At 32.9% G+C, this 20,220-nt stretch overlaps 1 protein-coding gene across 1 annotated transcript in view; it reads left to right on the forward strand.

The window, feature by feature from the left end:
- Nucleotides 1-18,096, forward strand: part of stau (double-stranded RNA-binding protein Staufen) — a 261,511-nt gene extending 243,415 nt beyond the window's left edge. The window contains exons 6-8 of the mRNA XM_065511992.1: nt 3,124-3,258; nt 17,570-17,799; nt 17,859-18,096. Coding sequence (XP_065368064.1) covers nt 3,124-3,258; nt 17,570-17,799; nt 17,859-18,044 — 551 coding nt within the window. The 3' untranslated portion in view covers nt 18,045-18,096. The remainder of the gene's footprint in view (nt 1-3,123; nt 3,259-17,569; nt 17,800-17,858) is intronic.
- The last annotated feature ends 2,124 nt before the right edge of the window (nt 18,097-20,220 follow it).

The raw sequence follows: 20,220 nt of genomic DNA on the forward strand, positions 1-20,220 counted from the left end.
ATAACGTCAAGACCAGGGTTGTCAGTTTTTTTTTACCTCCATCGCCAAAAGCTAAACGAAAAATCGCCAAATATCGCCAAAATATTTTTTTTTAGTTTTATATTGTAAAATATATACATACTAAATTTATTTCGGTTTAAATCTAGTTATTATTTAGTTATTTATATTAAATTGATATAAAAGTATACATTGTATTAGAATTAAACTTTTTTAACATTTTATCTGTCGGCTGAAATGAATTGCAACAAAATTTATTAACATTCATATAACTTAATATTCTTAAATGAATCTGGTTGTTAAAATTAACATATTACGAACGGCCAATGCTAAGTCTTTAAAGTGAAATGTTCCACCTGCATCTCAATAATTGTATACTTGTGGCCAAAAATCCAACAAATTTTGTTGGAATTTCACCTTTAAAGATCTGAGTCCATGTGATATATGCTAATTTTGACCATTGCAATTCATATTCCCCTGCAGATACTTTTGGATTGAAAAAAAAAGTTAATGAATTTCATTGTATTTCAATATTGAAAATTCATTGTATACTTTAACAAGTAAGAGAGCTATATTCGGCTGTGCCGAATCTTATATACCTTATATCTTATATATATATAATTTGTTTGAGCTTCTCATTTAGTATGAACTTATTAGCATTCTCTGCGTTCCTAAAAGTGAGGCGGAAAATATTAAAACCAACCTCCTTAATGATGACATTTAGAGAGAGATCAATTTTCCTTAATTTCTCATGTAAAAACAGTTCAATGTTCTTCCTAGAATTTGATAATTTCTCAGCTGATTGGACCAGAACATTAAAAGGTTCAGTGTGGTTTGTCGGATACCAGTTGATAATATCGGCATGTGTGGTCTTGTTACCTTCTGAGTTGCCGCTTTCCAGATCATTGCTACCATCCGATTTAGTTAGATGCGACGACTGACTGCCACTATCAGTTGACAAATTTGAATTTTCAGGATTTGTGCATGGATCACCATTATTATTTTTTAATTGTTTATTTTCACCAGATTTAGAACTACCCTCACGAGGGCGTTTTGAGAGCACCGGCGGTCGGCCTTCATCATCCATACCGAACACTTATTCTATATTTCAAGAATTTTAAAATCACAACAAGTATATAGAGTCACTATCTCCGATTAATACAACAATTTATTAATCTATTGTACCAAAAACGTGGAATTTTTCACATATTTAATACTTAACACTAAAGCATGTATAAAAAAAACGTTACTTTACGTATAGCAACACAAAAAATCTATAGAAGAATAAATAGCAAAAGCGCACTGCGGTTAAAGTGTTCGATTACAACAAGTGTTGGTAAGGAACTGAATTCATTCAGTTTCTTGATGTTGTTGTGGATATTTTATTTTTTACCCAAAAGAGCACACAAATTAAATGCCTCTTTTTGCGTACCACTGCTTTATGGGCATTACTTTTCGGCCGTTACTAAATTTACAACAACGTACTCACACGCAGAGATGCCAGGTACTTTTGATGTCTGTCCCCAATCAAAATTAAAAATATCCCCAAATATTGTTTTTCTTGAAATTTTCACAAAAACTAAACTTCATATTAAATTAATTGGCCAATACCCGATCAAATTAGTTGTTAAAATATTAAGAAAGTTCCTTCAAACCAAAATTCTTATAAATTAGTCAAAGTTACTTTTGATAATATTCATCCAAAGATTTTGCATAAACCGAGTTGAGAATAACCGATTGTAAATTCAATTTAACCTTACCATCTAAATTTGTTGTGATCTGCACATAAAATTCCACAATTAGACAACTTTTTGGAGATACTGATTCGGATTTAAAGATTGTAACATATTAACCCCCATTAACACGAAGCCTGGTTAAGCGTTAACAAGCAGTTATACTGTCGGTTAAAATTATTTTTGTATGAAAACTGTCAGTATAACTATTAGTTAACACATAACCAGACTTCGTGTTACTGGGGGTAAGTGTTATTATACGCACATTTAATAGCATTAAACATCTCCATTTTCAATTCAAAGAACCTGAAATAAAGTTCAATTATTGATAACTTATTACTATTACCGGTACTAAAAACAAACCTATCCTAAATAATTTATCGCCATAAAATCCCCGAAATATTTTAATATATCCCCAACAAAATCCCCAGTCCCCAAACGAAATTTTATGTCCCCAAAATCATTACAAAATCCCCATATTTGGGGACAAATCCCCAATACTGGCAAGCCTGCTCACACGTATTAAAAACTCATTCAGTCTCGTTTGAGCGTTCATTGAAGAAGGTTGTGTTGTCGCATGTTTCTTGCTTTTGTACATGAAGATTACTAATGCAGGGATGGAAAACTTAATATTTTTTAACATCAACGTATGGTGTACGTTTTTATAATTATAAACTTTTGCTAAATAAACATATTTTAATCTAAAATGATTTCTTAAATCAATATAAGTAAAGAAGTCTAACAGAAATTTACAAATTTTAAATTTAAAAATATTATTTTTAATTAAAATACCACCATTTCAAAATTAAAATTTCCATGCCTGTGTTGTAGTGAATATGAGAGTATAAATTTTTCTCTTTTCTTATTTTTCGCTCTTGCAACAACTGACCAATCGCATGTGTTGCCGGTCTCTGCTGTAAACCAATACAACTTTTTAAAAACATACATGGTCAATTCACAAGGTCTCTTATCGTGTCATATTGTCATAATGTCCTAATATTTCACAATGGTTTTTGTTGTTTTTCGAGCAAAAAATGTCCTAAAATAATACTACTCTGTATGCTATGTTTATTGTGTTATCGTAACCAACCACCATAGACCTGCGCCGAATGCCTAAGAGTCGGTTGAGCCGAGCTGCCGAGTCTTGATATATTAGAACATTACGACAATATGACTGATAAGATATCTTGTGAATTGACCAGCAAAATAAAAGTGTATGAGTGTATTTAATTTAAAACAATGTTTAAGCAAAATTATTTTAGCCAATAGTACCAATCCATACTAATTATTTTTTTTGTTGATAAATAGGGCACGTTATTTTGCTTTGTAACACAAAGTTGTATAATTTTATATATAATTATTTACACTATGTTTTTGTTTTCATATTTTGCAGATTTTTTGATTGCCGTTACTGGAAGTGATAAACTTTCTTCGGGAGTTTCTGAAAGTGGTAGTATATCAAAGGGTGGAAACAATAATTTCGTGCCAGTATCAGATACATTTTCAGAAATTAAAAGCCGGAAAGAAGGTAAATTAAAAAAAAACATATACATATGAAGTCAGGCGAGGATCCTGGGGCTGAAAACCCCGAAGCTAAATGTTTGTTTTCGATTCGATTTAAAATATTTGTATGTATATGGAATCTACAATACTAAAATAGATCTACAAAAAAGGACATGCTGTATATTATCTCCTATAGTTTACGAGATACCTGTATTTGAAAATATTTCAGTTCTGCACCTAACTTAAGGTAGGGTCACGAAAAAAAGAGGAAAAAAATTCAGAGAGCAGGGTTGAACACATAAAACCTCGTTTTATAGTCAAATGTGCTAATCACTAAGCCAACGAGCTCTTATTTATACTGATGTCTATTTGTTATTAACCTTTTCAGACATTTAATAGAATTAGTTGAGATAGAAAACTGAAAATTTCAGTGTAAGCAAATTTGAGGCTGCTAATTAAGAATATGAAGTCAAATTACAGGTAAATCGTCCCACCTGCCTGCCAGGTTAGGTCAAATATATTGAACGAATTTTCTTAAAAGACATGTATCTCAGAAATAAATTTTAAAAAATTAATGTAATTAATTGCAATTAATACACAAATAGCTAAACTAATACTCAATTAATACTTACACGTTTTTTTAGAGTTTAAAATAATGTAATTATCATTTTAAACTAGTACTGAATATTACAATGTCTAACACATACTTATAGAACGCTAAGGAACTTATGAAAATAACTTAAAAACCAATGAAAAATTAGATGTTTAAATCGCATATATATACAATCTAGTAAACACTCTTTTGATAACGATATTAACTATAAAAATCTATCCATTCGCATTAACGCTACATGACTTTAAGGGGAAAAATCCAAATATCCAATATATTGGACAAAATGTCTGAAAGGGTTAAGATTTACATGTGAGTCTACTCTCAATAATTGTTATTCATGTAATGACCTAAAATACAACCAAAAAAATGTTTAGCTTGTTCTAAGAAGGGCAACCCGTGCCGACTTTCGATTTAGTTTTGACATGCATTTACAAGGGGGAAAAATGCATTTTTTTTAAGTTATTTTTTTAAATTTTTACCATTAAATAATTATTTCTGCAATTTAATTTAAAAGAATCGAAATGTGTACGTAATTGTCGTTCTAATAAGATAGAAAAGACAAAACTTGGTTAAAAAATATTAAAGTTATTAAAAAATCGCCAGGCCATTAACGTGTCTCAGGCCACTAGAACAAGAAATGTAGGTACAAAATTAACATATTTTGAAATATTACAACAAAAGTTAATTCTTACTTAAAATATATCCATATTATCTTCATAGGATACAGTTTACAAGTGAGTGAAGATAAATATGCCGAGTTAAATATGTTTCGACGTAAAACTTTACGTTATTAAATATTTGCAAATAAGTTTCGGCGTAACACCTTACGCCATTAAATATTTATAATATTTCGTAAATAAGAAAAAAATTCAATAATTTGTATTCATAAGCGTTTAATAGTGTTTTAAGTCTGCTATAAAACATTCATAAATTTGAAATGTTTATTGTAGCCGGGGAATAAATCCCAATTTGATAATATATGATTTTGTTTCATATTCCTCCGGCAGTGAGCTACATGAGGTTCGCAAGTGCGTTTGATTGCCATTTTTGTCATTTTCGTTTAACCTGTAACGCCATGTAGTAATAAAATGAGTAAACATTATGAAACAGGATCCAAAAAATCTAACATACCCACTCTGGAATTAAAGTTATGTGTTTCCTATTAGAAATTCTTTAAATTTTGTTAAAATTTAACAAAATGACAATAAAAATAAATTAATAAAACAAATTATAAAATAGTGATGCTTATTTTATCACATAATATCCGTCATACGAATACTTTATAAAAATTTAAATAAAATATATAAAAACGTTTGTATATTAATATATTTTATCTTAATATAAATTTACTAGAATCAAATATAGATTTTTTCTCTAAAAATTAGTTTTTATCTTCAAAAATGTATTATTACTGAAAACAAACAATGGATAAAAATAGAATTAACGAATAATTTATCCTAATGACAAGCAACACTAACAACGAAAAAGGGGAAATAACTGAGAAGCATTGCCAGCTTAGACAAAAAACAGTAGGTACATTAGTTATTGTGCCTTTATCAAACGTTTATGAATAGAATACTTTTATGAAAGGTTTATAAAGCTAAACAGTCTTATGCAAAAAAAACCTTATTGTAGATTTAAAACACAATTTTGTTAACGAACACTTTAGCTTTAAAACCCATTTATAAAAGTATTGTATGCAAAAACGTTTGTTAAAGGTATAATAACTAATGTACTGATTTTTGTCTAAGCTGGCAATGCTTCTCATTTATTTCCCCTTTTTCGTTGTTAGTGTTGCTTTCAATTAGGATAAAATATTCGTTAATTTTCTATTTTTCATTGATTGTTTTTAGTAATAATAAATTTTTGAAGATAACAACTAATTTTTAAAGAAAAAATGTATATCTAATTCTAGTAAATTTATATTAAGCTAAAATGTATTAATGTACAAACTTTTTTTATATAGTTTATTTCAATTATTATTAAAAGTATTCGAATGACGAATATTCTGTCATAAAATAAACATCACTATATATAATTTATTTTATTAATTTATTTTTATTGACATTTTGTTAAATTTTAACAAAATTTAATGAATTTCTATGTGGAAACTAGGGATGCCAAACGGGACTGGGTTTTACAAATCCCGGGATTCGGGATTTTAGAAATGTAAATCCCGGGATCCCGGGATTTTTCGGGACCCCGGGATTTTTCGGGATCCCGGGATTTTTCGGGATTTCGGGATTTTTCGGGACTTCGGGATTTTAGTTAAACGTCAAAAACATAAAATTCAACAATAAAAACTATTTATTTCGTTAATATGAATAAGAAAAAATATAACAAAGCAAAAACTAATGCATTGAATTAAAATAAATTTAACCGTGATAAATCCATAACAAAATTGAAAATTTTATAACTTTTGTATTGAGTACATATGCCATGTTCATAGCAAGAGGATTTTTAGGAAAGCGGACATTGCCCTTACTATGAGACCAATCGTGTAAAAATTGGTAATGAAGTTTAAAAGTTATTTGCAATTGAAACTGCACAACTTTTGTCGAAAATGTTTGCTCCATCCCTATATTAATATTAAAAATAAAAAGTATTGTTTTATTATATTACAAAAAATGTCGGCCTGTCTGTTAAAAACACGATAGGGCACAAACGAAAGAAGCCAGCTGGCTAAAATTATCCACAAATATATGGTTTGTTTGGTATTGAAAATGGTCCATGATTTCCCCTAGCCCCATACAATTGTCTCCCGGAATACTATTTGAGCAGTCATAAATATGTTGAATATGCGCCAATCCTTAAAAAATTGTGCACAAAATAAGTTCTAAGTACTCCGAAATTATACTGCAAAGTATTGCGGAAATCGGGCTACATTTGTCCCTAGTCCAATTGGCTTATAATAATTAATATCGTGATGAAAATGGTCATAAACAAGTTGTATATGAAAATAAACCCTTCTACCAACTTTTGTGAGTTCCAGTCCAAAATATTTTATAGTCAATAAATAATTTGTATATGGGGGATTTCATGTCAAGTGAACCAACTTTTGAAATCGATGTCTTCCGATCGGGATGAAATTTGCACCAAGGTTAGCTCTATTGGATAGTAACTCAGACACAATTTTTCAACAACATCGGTCGAGAACTCTCTGAGTTATAGGGGGTAAAATTTTGACAATTTGGTCAAACAGGGGTTTTTTCTTATCCATGTAACTTATTACCTATTGTTCTTAGCAAAATGTGTTCCAAATAGTATAGATAGCTATTTCTTCGATCTTTCGAAAAAAAATATTTAAAAAAAAAAATAAAAAATTTGTGATTATGTGATTATGTCATATTGATAGTGACATAATCACATAACACATAAAAATTACGAAGCTTAAGGCTCAGGGGCAGAATATATTAAACTACAAATGGACAAATATAGAACCAACAATGTCCATTTTCTGACATGGTTAATCTAGTATTTAACTTTTTAGTACTTCCTTTAAGTAAAGCAGATGAATTTTATGAACATATTTTCTAATTTTTTATTTAAAAATAAATATAAACCAAAATTCTTAATTTATAATATTTTAGCTTTTTTTGGCTTTTTTTCTAAAGCGGTTTTTCTGGCCTTTTTTTGAAGCCAATATAGCTTCATTTTTCGCCAGCTCCTGGCAACACTGCCGGTCATTTTTATTCGTCTGCGTACGAATTCGTGAAGTTCGTTAAGGTCATATTCAGTGTTGCCACCAAGACAATTATAAACTACACATGCCTCATGCCAAAATTACACATACGAGAAAAAATTACACATGTAAATAAATTTTCGTGATTTCAATAGGAGAAATTGTCTAAATTAAAAGGTTTGTCACAGTGAACTCTGGAATGTTTGGACCAAATACGTTCACTTTATTGTAAATGGACAATTTTCACTTGCGGTGATTTTAATTTATCCAGGAATTGGATTTTTTAGTGAACTTTTCTAATTTAATGAATTCTTGAGATCAGTCAAATATGTCAATCCCAAATACGCCTTTAACAATTATTAATCATGTCCATTTTAATTTATTTCTAATTTATATTAAGTGCTTTGAAATCAGTTTTGTTTTCAGATTCAAAGATAAATATTTTTTACTATTTGTTTAAAAATTATAGCTCTGATCATTTTCCTTCCCAGTAAATACTTTACCATAAAATCTTGTAACGTTTATATTTTTAAAATTTGTAGTTATAAATTTGAAATAAAGCTTCCAAAATAGTAAGTCAATTTTATTGTTTATTATTTAAAACACAAACCAGAAACCACACAGACAATATCATTAACTCAAAACGGTTCTTACGGGTATAAAAAATAACTGAAAACAATTTGTAAATCACCCCTATCTCGAATCAATATTTCACATGAAATATTTTCCCTTTTCCTTTTTTTGTTCATCAACTTTGTTCACGTGAAAAAATTCCCCTTGTTGTGAAATTTTTAGATGGAATTTTGTAAACAATAAACAGCTGCTACGAACAAAATCAACTATTGTGAATGTAAAGTTCATCGTGATATTCCCGATAGCAATTTTCCCTTCGAGGGAAATGGATATTTCATGGGAACAAAATTTCACATGTTATTGCCGATAGGGGTGAATAAATTTTTCTCACACAAATTCCTACGTTCTTGTTTTTTTTTCTTAAAATTGGCTAACGTTACCCCGAAATAACTGCAATTACCGTTACCGATATAATAGTTTATACCGTTATCTGTAAATACCGTTACCCTTATTCTATAAACAATTTAAAATTATAAAAATACAAATTTTCGATTTTGGTTATTACAAATTGTTATTGGAGAAACGTTAATTTCCAAGATAACGAAAATTAACGTTTTTCCAATAACAATTTGTAATAACTTGTAAAAATGTACATTTATTGAATAGTATTTGTTGTTTTATATTTTTTTCATGTTAAAAGTCTTATATGTATATAAACTAAAATTTAGTTTCTGTTACCAATATTACGCAAACAAAACTATCACAAACGCCGAAATATCCATCTGAAAAACCAAACATAGCAATCTCCAAATTACTTATCGTATTTTTCTGCAAACCTTAATGTTAATTTAGTTCAAACTTGATTCATATCTTCATCTTATATATAAATAGACCAAACGTTTTTTTGTGGTACACTTTTAAGTATGTTATTGTCCACCAATATTAATAAAACATATTGTTTTTGAATTTCGGCCACCGGGATTTCCTAGTACATATAATTCCATTATACTGAGTAACAAGCGAGTACAATATAATAAATATGAATACATTTAGAGATACTGGATTTGTATTTATCAACTAAAATAGAGGATATAGCTACTTTCCCTCATATAAATGTACATATTTATTTCAGTCGGTTTTGAAATCTGAAATCCATAAGTCATTCATTCAATTAAAATCCAAAATATAGATAAAATACATACATTGACAATATATTTTGGATATAATTGGAATTTAAAATTACACATAAATTACACATTCACTCAATTACACATGGGCTACACATCCAAGTTAAAATTACACACAATATGTGTAATTACACATGAAGTGGCAACACTGGTCATCTTGCTCTTGGGAAGTGTTTTCATTATTTGATGAGGGCTTAATACCGAATTCTAAATCACCAGGCAACTTGAGTTCTGTCCCGAAGACAATTTTTGCAGGTGTTCGAGAGGTCGAGTCATGTATGCCAATAGAAATTTTGGTATGTGTCCATCCCAGTCCTTCTGGTGTGCACTGACCACTTTTCTTAAGTATTCCTCCAGTATGCGATTGAATCTTTCGACCATGCCATCAGATTGAGGATGCAGTGGCGTTGTTCTGGTTTTTATTAGTCCGTATAAATCGCACATTTCCTTGAATACGGCGGATTCAAAATATCTACCCTGATCCGAGAGCACCTCCAGTGGAACACCAGTTCTTCACAAATACGCTTATAACCGTTTTAGCTTCCTGATTGGGTATTGCATATACCTCTGGCCATTTGCTGAAATAATTCATAACCACTAGAACGTAACGGTTTCCAGCATCACTGACAGGGAAAGGGCCTGCTACATCCATCGCAATCCGCTCGAATGGCGCACCTGAGTTATACTGCTGAAGTTGTCCACGACTTCTTCTTACTGGGCCCTTCGCTGCTATGCATTGTGGACAATTGGCTACCCAATCGGCTACTGCTTGCTGACAATCCACCCAATAAAAACGTTGTTTTAGCTTCTCTAAGGTTTTTGTCACACCAAGATGACCACCACTGGTACCGTCATGAAACTCTTTCATTACTTCGTTTATTTTAGAGGATGATACAACAATTATATTTGTCACTGTTTTACCGTCAGCGCTTTCCCATATGCGGTATAAGCAGCCATTTAACAATTGTAGACTATTCCATAGGGCCCAATATGATTTCATCAGTGGACCTTCGGCCGATATTTCATTGCGGGCTGGCCTTCTGCCTTCTTCTTTTGCCGATATTATTTTTGATAGTATGGGGTCATTTCTCTGCAATACAGACCAATCTGCACAGGACTCTATATTCATTAGTCGAACGTCAATGACACATTCATTTTCCTCGGCTTTTGCGCAATGCTTACGTTCCAGGTTGCAAGGCCGTCTTGAGAGCGCGTCCGCATTGCCGTTTTTCAAACCTTTCCGGTGTTCGATGCTAAAGTCATAGCTCTGAAGCCGCTCAATCCAACGAGCCAGTTGCCCTTCAGGTTGTTTAAATTGCAACAACCACCTGAGGGCAGAATGATCGGTTCTCAGTTGGAAGTGCTGACCATACAAATACTTGTGGAAATGCTTCACACACTCTAATACTGACAGGAGTTCACGTCGCGTTACGCAGTAATTTCTCTCAGGTTTGGAAAGTATTCGGCTGTAGTAGCCTATGTCCTTTTCCGTCCCGTTGATCACCTGTGAAAGTACACCGCCTATTCCGTATCCACTCGCATCGCTGTCTAGCACAAACTTCGCCCCTGGGATGGGATATGCCAAAATTGGTGCTGTACACAACAATTCCTTTAACTGAAGGAATGCCTGTTCTTGAGATTCACTCCACAGGAACGCTCGCGACTTCTGCGTTAACTCATGTAGGCTTGCGGCAACACTGGCAAAATTCGGTACAAATCGTCGGCCTAGAAAACTGCGCAATTCGTGAAGATTTCTCGGACGAGGCCAGTCCTTTACGGCTCGTATTTTATCCTCATCTGTTGATATGCCGTCTGCTGTTACGCGATGCCCTAAATACTTAACTTCTTTCTGGAACAATGCACATTTCTTTACGCTAAGTTTTAGTCCAGCCGCTGCTATTCGTTTAAGGACTTCTTCAAGGTTTTTCAAGTGTTCATCGAAAGACTTCCCCATGACAATTATGTCATCGAGGTGCACCAAGCATGTCTTCGAGTGAAGTCCTTTCAACACATGTTCCATTAAACGCTCGAATGTGGCTTGAGCATTGCAGAGTCCAAAGGGCATCACATTAAACTGCCATAATCCATCACTAGCATTAAACGCAGTTTTCTCTTTGTCTTTTTCTTCAATCTCTACCTGCCAATAACCACTTTGCAAGTCCAATGTGGAGAACCATTTTGTTCCAGCTAATGTGTCCAGGGTGTCGTCTTTTTTGGTAACGTCGTTCAGCTTTCTATAATCGACGCAAAACCTAGTGCTGCCGTCTTTCTTTTTAACTAATACAACACGCGAGCTCCAAGGACTTGAAGATGGTTCGATTACTCCATCCCGCTGCATTTCGTTAACAAACTTCTTCACCTCACTTCGTTTTGCTAGAGGAATGCTTCTGGGCGCCTGCTTTATGGGCCTCGCTTCGCCAGTATTTATTTGATGCTTTACAATTGCCGTTCTACCTTGGCTTTGACTTTTTAAGGCGAAGACCGAGGTATGTTTCTTCAGAAGCTGTTTAGTCTTATTTCTATCAGGCGGCGCTAATCCTCCTACCCATTTCCCCATATATTCCGCTAATAGCTCGTGTTCCTTGGTGGATTTATTGGCGACTTTTTCAGGTTCCGGGTTTTTCTCGCAATTGATTACTGCCTCTGCTGAAGTGCATCGACCTATTTCGGAATTTGGCTTAACGACTTTTTCAGAGCTAGAGAGGTTAAGCACTCTTACCGGAACTATTCTGTTGTTGCAGGGCTTAACGAGGGCTTTTGCTGTTATAAGATCACATTTTATTTCCATTGGTTCTACCACCCACAAACTGTTGTCCTCACAATCTCCCTCCATACTAGCCCACACTAAAGTTTCTGACTGTAGTGGCAGTTTCTGATGATCGACGGTAACTAGCCTTCTCACTTGAGTCCTATTTTCATATCCGACGTCAAGGGGTATTTCCACATTTCGCTAAATCATAACTTTTTGTCCCATATACAAAGTAATGCCGTGAGTAATCATGAAATCAGCACCAATGATTACTTTGTCCACAATATTGGCAACAATAAGTACATGATTAACGCTAACATTGGCAATGGTTACTTTCACATTTAATTTACCATAGACAGAGGCTGGCTCCCCAGTAGCTGTGCGCAGACTTACCCCACGTAATGGTTCAATTGTGTTTTTGGCTAAATCGGGCTTGACGATGGACTGCGACGCTCCTGTGTATATAGTAAAAATGTGCTTCTGACCGTTGATGTATCCACTAGCCGTAAGATTGCTATTTTTCTGCTGCATTACTGATATGGAGATTGTAGGGCCCTCAGATGTGGGAGCTAGCTCTTGCCCCATAGTGCTAGCTCGTTTTAGTTTAAAGGTGATTCTTGTGACGATTGATGATTTGACGGCTAGTTGTTTCTTGGAGGCGAAACAGATCTGGTTCGTTTTCTCGGTGCTTTGCAGTTTCGCTGAATATGACCAGATTATCGCAATTATAACATTTTACTCTGGCTATGCTATGCTTATCATTAAACGCCTCCAAGACCTTTTTTAATTCGTCGACTATATTTCTCTCATCTTCAGCAACAACCTCGATATTACGCACCTTGCATATTTGCGGCTTTGAAATTATTTTCGCCGTTTCTTTCGCCAGTGCAAATGTTTTATTTCAGGATCGCGAATGCCATTGACGAATGCCTCTATCTTGATATGGTCCAAAAATGGGTTTTTTTCCCCCTGGATAAGTAAGCTGTAGCAAACGCTCGGTTTCTGCACTCTACCACGCAATTCCATTCGGTATAATTCTTTTTTATGTTCGCCACCGTACTGTAGCGCCTCCATTATGTCATCGTAACAATTTCTGTTACTCACTGGCACGCTTTCAAGAACTACCGCTGCATTTCCTTTTAAAGCCAAAATCAACTCGATAGCTTTTTCTTCGTCTTTCCACATGTTTCTAATGGCAACCGTATCAAACTGGAACTTGAACACATTAAATGGTGCGGTGCCATCAAAACTAGGTGCCTTTTTTCTATTAGAGGATTCTGGAATAATTCGTACCGGTCCATCTTGGCATTGAAGATTATTAACCTTTGTTTCTAGGTCATGTAGTTTTTGATCAACACCATTTTCTAAATCTGACACCTTCTTGTCAATACCATCCACTCTGCTGTTAAAAGCTTCAGACATTTCCTGAATTTTCATATCTGTGACTCTAGATGATTCTTGAAATTTCGCTTCTATTGCAGCTAGGAGTTTCTCGCTTTTGAATTGAACTTCAGCTAATAATTTTTCATTGTTGACTCTAGAAGTTTCTTGAACTTCAGCCTTAACTTCAAATAATAATTTCTCATTATTGACTCTAGAACTTTCTTGAACTTCAGCTAACAGCTTCTCCTTGTTTACTTGAGTTTTTTCTAAGATGGTTCGAGAATTTTCGTTCAATTTCGCTTCCAGGTACTCGTTGTTTACTTTAGAAGTTTCTTGAAGTTTCATTTCCATTATTTTATTTTCTTCTTTAACTTCAGCAAGAAGTTTCGAATTTTTGTTCATTTTCTCCATCATGGCGGCAAACATTGTGTTTAAGTCCATGTTGCTCGTTGTTGAACGGGTACATATCTCAGCTTCTTCTTTGTACTCAAATTCGTAAGTACCGATGTCAATATCACGACGCTTGAATTCATCTATGAGCCTTCTCTGCAATTCTGCCTTGTTACCTGCTGTTGGTAGCTCCAACTTACTCAATTCTTTCTTGAGTCGTTCAACTTTTAGTTCCTCAAACTTCATGCTTATTAATTTGCAATCCCACTTCTGACACCAATTGTTACGTTTTAACCTTTTCAAAACGTTTGTTTATTTCCTTTAAATAAACCGGATACTTTTGATTGCAAATAAAAGCCGTTTAGTAGTTTGACAATTGTAGCAACTCTTTATTTATTTAAAATGTACAACAACCACCGAATTAGATAGTCACTCAATGTTTTTTATACACGTTTATAAATTCTACAGACACTTTATAATGTACACGAATTCACTTGAAAAATACAGCACACTTTAAGGCACTCAGTTGATGTTTATTCGAATAGCGTCTCTGATGAACTGACTAACGACTGCAACCTCTGCCACTATTTATAACACTGCCATCTGCACTCTAGATTGCTCTTTAACTGTCAAAGTTCGAATATTCTAGATCTTACTAATACATACGCCATCTGTGGTGTACTTTCTACAATGTTCTTTTATTATATATTTTTTTAGTATCTTTTTTCTTTATTGAATCTTTCTTATTAGAAATTTACAAATAAGTATTCAAATCTTAACCTAAACTAAAACTAAAATTGTTATTGCCGCTGCAATATCCAACATGAGTGCTCGTTAAATGATTATCTGGCCAGATCCAGTGTTTCCAATCGCCTCAGTCGTCTATGACCCTCAAATGACATCAACTCCCTGGCGAGGGGGTTTGGATGATCCATTAGTTTTGAAATGTATTTTAGACTGGAGAGTTTGATCTCCTCGCGTATTATGGGGACATTGAGATCCCTATGGATATTACTATTGCGAATGTACACCATGGGGCACCTGTTATTGTCCTTAACAGTGCTGACTGCTTTGCAATTTTTCAACGTTAGATGAGGAGGCTGTTCCCCATAGCTGAATGCCGTATAGCCATATCGGTTTTATAATTGTTTTGTACAAAAGCACTTTGTATTCCAAGTCTAGAGCAGACCGTGGGCCAATTAACCAGTACAGTTGGACTGACTTTAATTTTATTTGCGTAACCTTGGCTTCAATATGGTGGGACCATGTCAAACGGCGATCAAGATGGATACCGAGATATCGCACATGGCTCTGTTCTGGGATTTTGATATTATTTATCTGTATGGAAGGGCAACTTTCTAGTTTTAAAGTAAATGTAACGTGAATACATTTTGTTGCATTGACCTTAATTTTCCATTTGTCCAGCCATTTTTCCAAATCTCCGATGTGAGACTGGAGGTGTTCAGAACCTATTGCTGGGTTTTCATGTGTACTTAAAAAAGCGGTATCATCCGCAAATGTAGATGTGTGAGTCAGTGCGCTCGTGGGCATATCTGCAGTATATAAAATATATAGGAACGGCCCTAGAATACTTCCCTGTGGTACACCAGCGGATATTTTTCGACGTGTTGAGATCACATCCTTTGATCTGATTTGGAAAGATCTTCCTTGTATGTAATTTTTAAGCAGTTTATGTACGTTCGCAGGTAGTAATCTAGTAATTTTGAGTATTAGTCCATCGTACCAGACTTTATCGAAGGCTTGAGATATGTCAATAAATAATGCGGAACAATACTGCTTGCTCTCGAATGTTTTCCGAATAAGTGTAGTTATCCGATGTACCTGTTCGATAGTACTATGTTTCCTTCTGAAACCAAATTGATGGTCAGGAATAATGCAATTTTCGTCAAGGTGCACTATAAGTCTCTCAAGTAATATCTTTTCAAAAAGTTTTGAGAATATTGACAATAGGCTAATGGGACCGTATGATGTCACTTGAGTGACATCTTTTCCCGGTTTCGGTATCATAACTATATCAGATATTTTCCATGAGGATGGGAATTATCCAATACGTAGTATTGAGTTAAATATGAACAAAATAATTCTCAGTGCTGAGTTGGGCAGATTACTTATCATCGTGGTAGTAATTTTATCTATACCAGGAGATTTTCCAGCCTTAAGACCTTTGACCGTCGTCCTCACGGCAGAGAACCGGAATTTTAGTGGGGCTGGCACCACATTATTTATGACATTATCTCTAATATATGAATTTGCATTTGCCAAGTGATTGGCAAATGCTTCGATTTTTTCTGAAGTATTTTTTGCCCATTCTCCGTTCTGAAGGCGTATGGGCGACTCATATACAATAGGGCATTGCATATTTTTCACAGCTTTCCAGAGACTATATTCTGTGTTCTTAGTAGGGTCTAAGTTTCTAAGATAATTTCTCAGGTTAGATTCTTTATTAATCTTTAAGGCGACGTGAAGTCTTCTTTGGCACTGATTAAGTTTAGCCTTTACGTTCGGAGATCGCGATTGTTGCCATTGACGTCTGAGTGTTCTCTTTTCTTTGATAAGAGACTCAATGTTTTTAGGACATTTTGAATGTCTGTAATTCCCCAGGGTGACTGGGGGCGTGGACACTTTAACGGCGTTTGTTAAAATGTCTGTAAATATATCGACAGCGGTTTGTACATTCTTTAACTGAATATTTGAATGTACGGTCGCAGCATACATCGTTGCCAACTTAGATCAATGGTCAACTGAAATCTTTTATTTAATAATGCCTACAGATATGTTACAGTTTGCTATTACAGCACTGTTATTTGAAAGCATTATGCTACTTTTAAATCAGCCCTTAAAATCGTTATATTTGAATTCAAGTACAATTTCGTAACAATATTATACATTCTTAGGTAACATACAACAGCTTGCAATATATGAAAGGTGAAAACATTAAGGAAGCAAAACCTCCTCTTGGTCTTCGTATCGAATTTAGGAAGAAGCTTTTAAGTGGAAAAAATACTGTTAAGCATTTAATAATACTGATTTTTGCAAATATAATTTAATAAATCTTAATCTTATTCTATAGTTTGGCGTCGATGGCGACACAATTTCTCTCCAATCCAAAGGTGACAACTGGCTAATTGAATAAGATGACTTCCGTGGCAAACGAGCGTTAAATTGTTAAATTGTATATTTTTTTTAATCTCATATTGCAAGTATTATTAAATATTAAATTTTTAAAACAAAATAAAATTTATTAAAAATAAAAAATAATGTGTTTTTCTTAAATCAATCTTAGTATGGCTTACATCAAGTACGAATTCGAGCTTAAATCAATCCTGTTTTTGGATTATATCAAGTACGAATTCGTGCTTGAAACAAGCTCATTTTGCGATTAATTCAATCTCGGACATTCTTAAATTAATCCGATTTTTGGATTATATCACGTATGAATTCGTGCTTAAAACAAGTTTAGAATTCTTGAAACATGCTCATTTTAAGATTAATTCAATCTCTGCCGTACTTAGGGATAGCTAAAATTAAGATTTTTGGGCTTGATGAATCCGTACTTGAATCAAGTATTATGTACTCGGTTTAAGAAAATCCGTACTTACCCTACTATTGACACCGCTCCGGATTGATTTAAGTACGGATTACTCAATTTTTTTTTATGAGTGTATAAACTTTTTTTTAATTTACAAATAATTTGTTTATTATTCAATACTATATGAATATTTTTATTGCTATTTTTAGTTGTTAACAATGTGGAACCCAATACGGAAACATATTCTATGCATGAACATGTGGAAAATGTTGATTCCAGTTCAACTTCTCCAAATTATAAAAACATCAAAAGTTCATTTGATGCCGAAGTTTCAAAGGATAGCGGCAATTCTTCAAGTCTCACAAATACATCGCCGAAAAGTCAAAATCTACATATGAAAGATCAATTGCTGTATTTAGCAAAGCTCTTAGGGTTTGAAGTAAGATTTGAACAATAAATATTATAATAAACTTAACCACTAATAGCTATTAATTTCAGGTCGACTTTTCGGATTATCCAAAGGGCAATCACAATGAATTCCTTACAATAGTAATGCTTTCAACTAATCCACCACAAATTTGCCATGGAGTTGGAATTAATGCAAACGAATCTCAAGAAGATGCTGCAAAGAATGCTTTAAAAATACTAAGTGAGATGGGTTTAAATAATGCAGTTAAAACATAACATGTTATGGCAAATATGTAATGAAGTTAATAAAAATATTGATGCACAACAATTTTAACTCATTCTATATCTTCTATATATGTACATTAGACATGCCCTTAAAAATAGATTCGCTTTGGATGGGTCTTATTTTGTTCATTAGCATAAAACTAACTACTGCAAAATTTAAGTGCAATCGGATAACTAGAACATGTGCCGGAAATCGATTGAAAGTTGTAAAATTGGGTAAATAATGGTACTTTTTTCGATATCTTCCCTATTTAGATATTGTTTTTCAGATATTTTAAATATACCTAAGCTTCTAGAAAAAAATATCTTTCTAACAAGGTATAAAACAATAATTTCGAATGAATAATAACAATGTTATACGAATTTTTTCTGACCAAATATTGAGCAAAAAGAGCTAGTTTACTCATATTTTACTCGCATTTCTATTTAGGTTAGGTATATTGCAAATGTTTAAAAAACAGTATTTAAATAGGGATTTTTTTTAAGATATCGAAAAAAGTACCATTATTTACCCAATTTTACAACTTTCATTTGGCTGATTTTTTTTTATTCGATTCGAAATTTTCAGCAGATGGTTTGTAAAGAAAAAAATTCAAAAATTCGGTGTAAAACTCGGAAATTTTTTTTGAAGAATTAACATTAGTAAATGCTACCGGGCGAAGCCGGTAGCATTTACCGCCCGGTCAACTAGTTAAATATAAATTATACACGAACAGATTTAGTTCATACTCATTATAAGAAAATTGTGATTAAATTTCGAGCACAGAAGAAACTGAAGTGTAAATTCAATACGAAAATCACATTTTCAATTACTTTTTTTTATCAAAGTTCAATCAATGACAAAAATTGTTTATTAAATTACTGTAGTTGTTTGATTTGATTATAGCAAACTACCTGACCGCCCGGCTTCGCTCGGTAGATATTTACTAATGATTTGTATTTCATATAGAATTAAAACACAAAAATTTCAGTAAAAGAAAAAATAACACAAATTTATATCAATTTATTGCTTAAAAGGCAATTACGCGGTTTTTATTATATCCAACATCAATTGAAACAATTATTAATTAAAAAACAAACAAAATTCATTTTAAAGCTTGATGGTAAACAATGTTTTTGGTTCTTCTATTGAGGCGTATTGTTAGCTCTACAAGTTTCTCCAAAAATGTTCTCTTATTAAGAAAAATGAGAAGTAAAAAGGAGGCAGTGTTGTTAGTTATTCAAGTTTCTACAAAAAATATCTTATAGAAAAATGTCAATGTAGCTTGGTTTTTTTGGAATAATGTTTTCTTAATAATTTTTGCATGCCGAACATGAATTTTACATTTTTCAATCATTTATCAAAATAGCGAATGCCGATAATTTACACCAATCAAATCGTAAATGATATCAAAATTATTAAATTTTATTAAAATCTTATCATTTTCATACATACACATTGAATATTTTGAGAAGAAAAACCCTCTATCTATCATAAAGTCCCCAAGAATGAACAATTTTAAAAACCAATTATATGAGCAATTCCACGAGAATCGCTACCACGATTGAAAACACAAAAACCCTTGAAACTTTTTTTCAAGATGATTTAAATAGAACAAAATAATAAAATGTTACTATGTGAAAGTATTTAGATCATTGGTAGGCAAAAAGAGGCATTTAATTTGTGTGCTCTTTTGAGTAAAAAATAAAATATCCACAACAACATCAAGAAACTGAATGAATTGTGTGTATTTTTACGCTCTATTACGCTCTTTTGTTCACATTCGGGTTGTTTGACGAAAATCATCGTAACCTGAACAATATGAACGCCTACCATGGATTTAGATCATATTACAACATTTTAAAGACAAAAATAACAGTTTAAACTGATTATATTTAATTTTTTAATGTTTTAGGCTAAAATTGCGGCGAAAACTAGGCTCCCAATTAGCGTGTAGTATGAAATGAATTTGACTCTGATTGTTTTTTGCTATTGTCAAATTGTTTATTGAAACCGAATGTATATTTTCTATTCACTTTTTTAGTTTTTGTATACATATATTTACAGAATATATATTGTTTTGTTATAGGAGAAAAATCTGTCACGTACGGTATGTCACGTATGATATTAAGTTTTATTTATTATAAAATCATCCAAAGATTGGTTTTATTTAAATATGACGGATTG

Source organism: Calliphora vicina, chromosome 5, assembly GCF_958450345.1.
Source record: "Calliphora vicina chromosome 5, idCalVici1.1, whole genome shotgun sequence".
In the NCBI taxonomy this organism is placed as follows: domain Eukaryota; kingdom Metazoa; phylum Arthropoda; class Insecta; order Diptera; family Calliphoridae; genus Calliphora; species Calliphora vicina.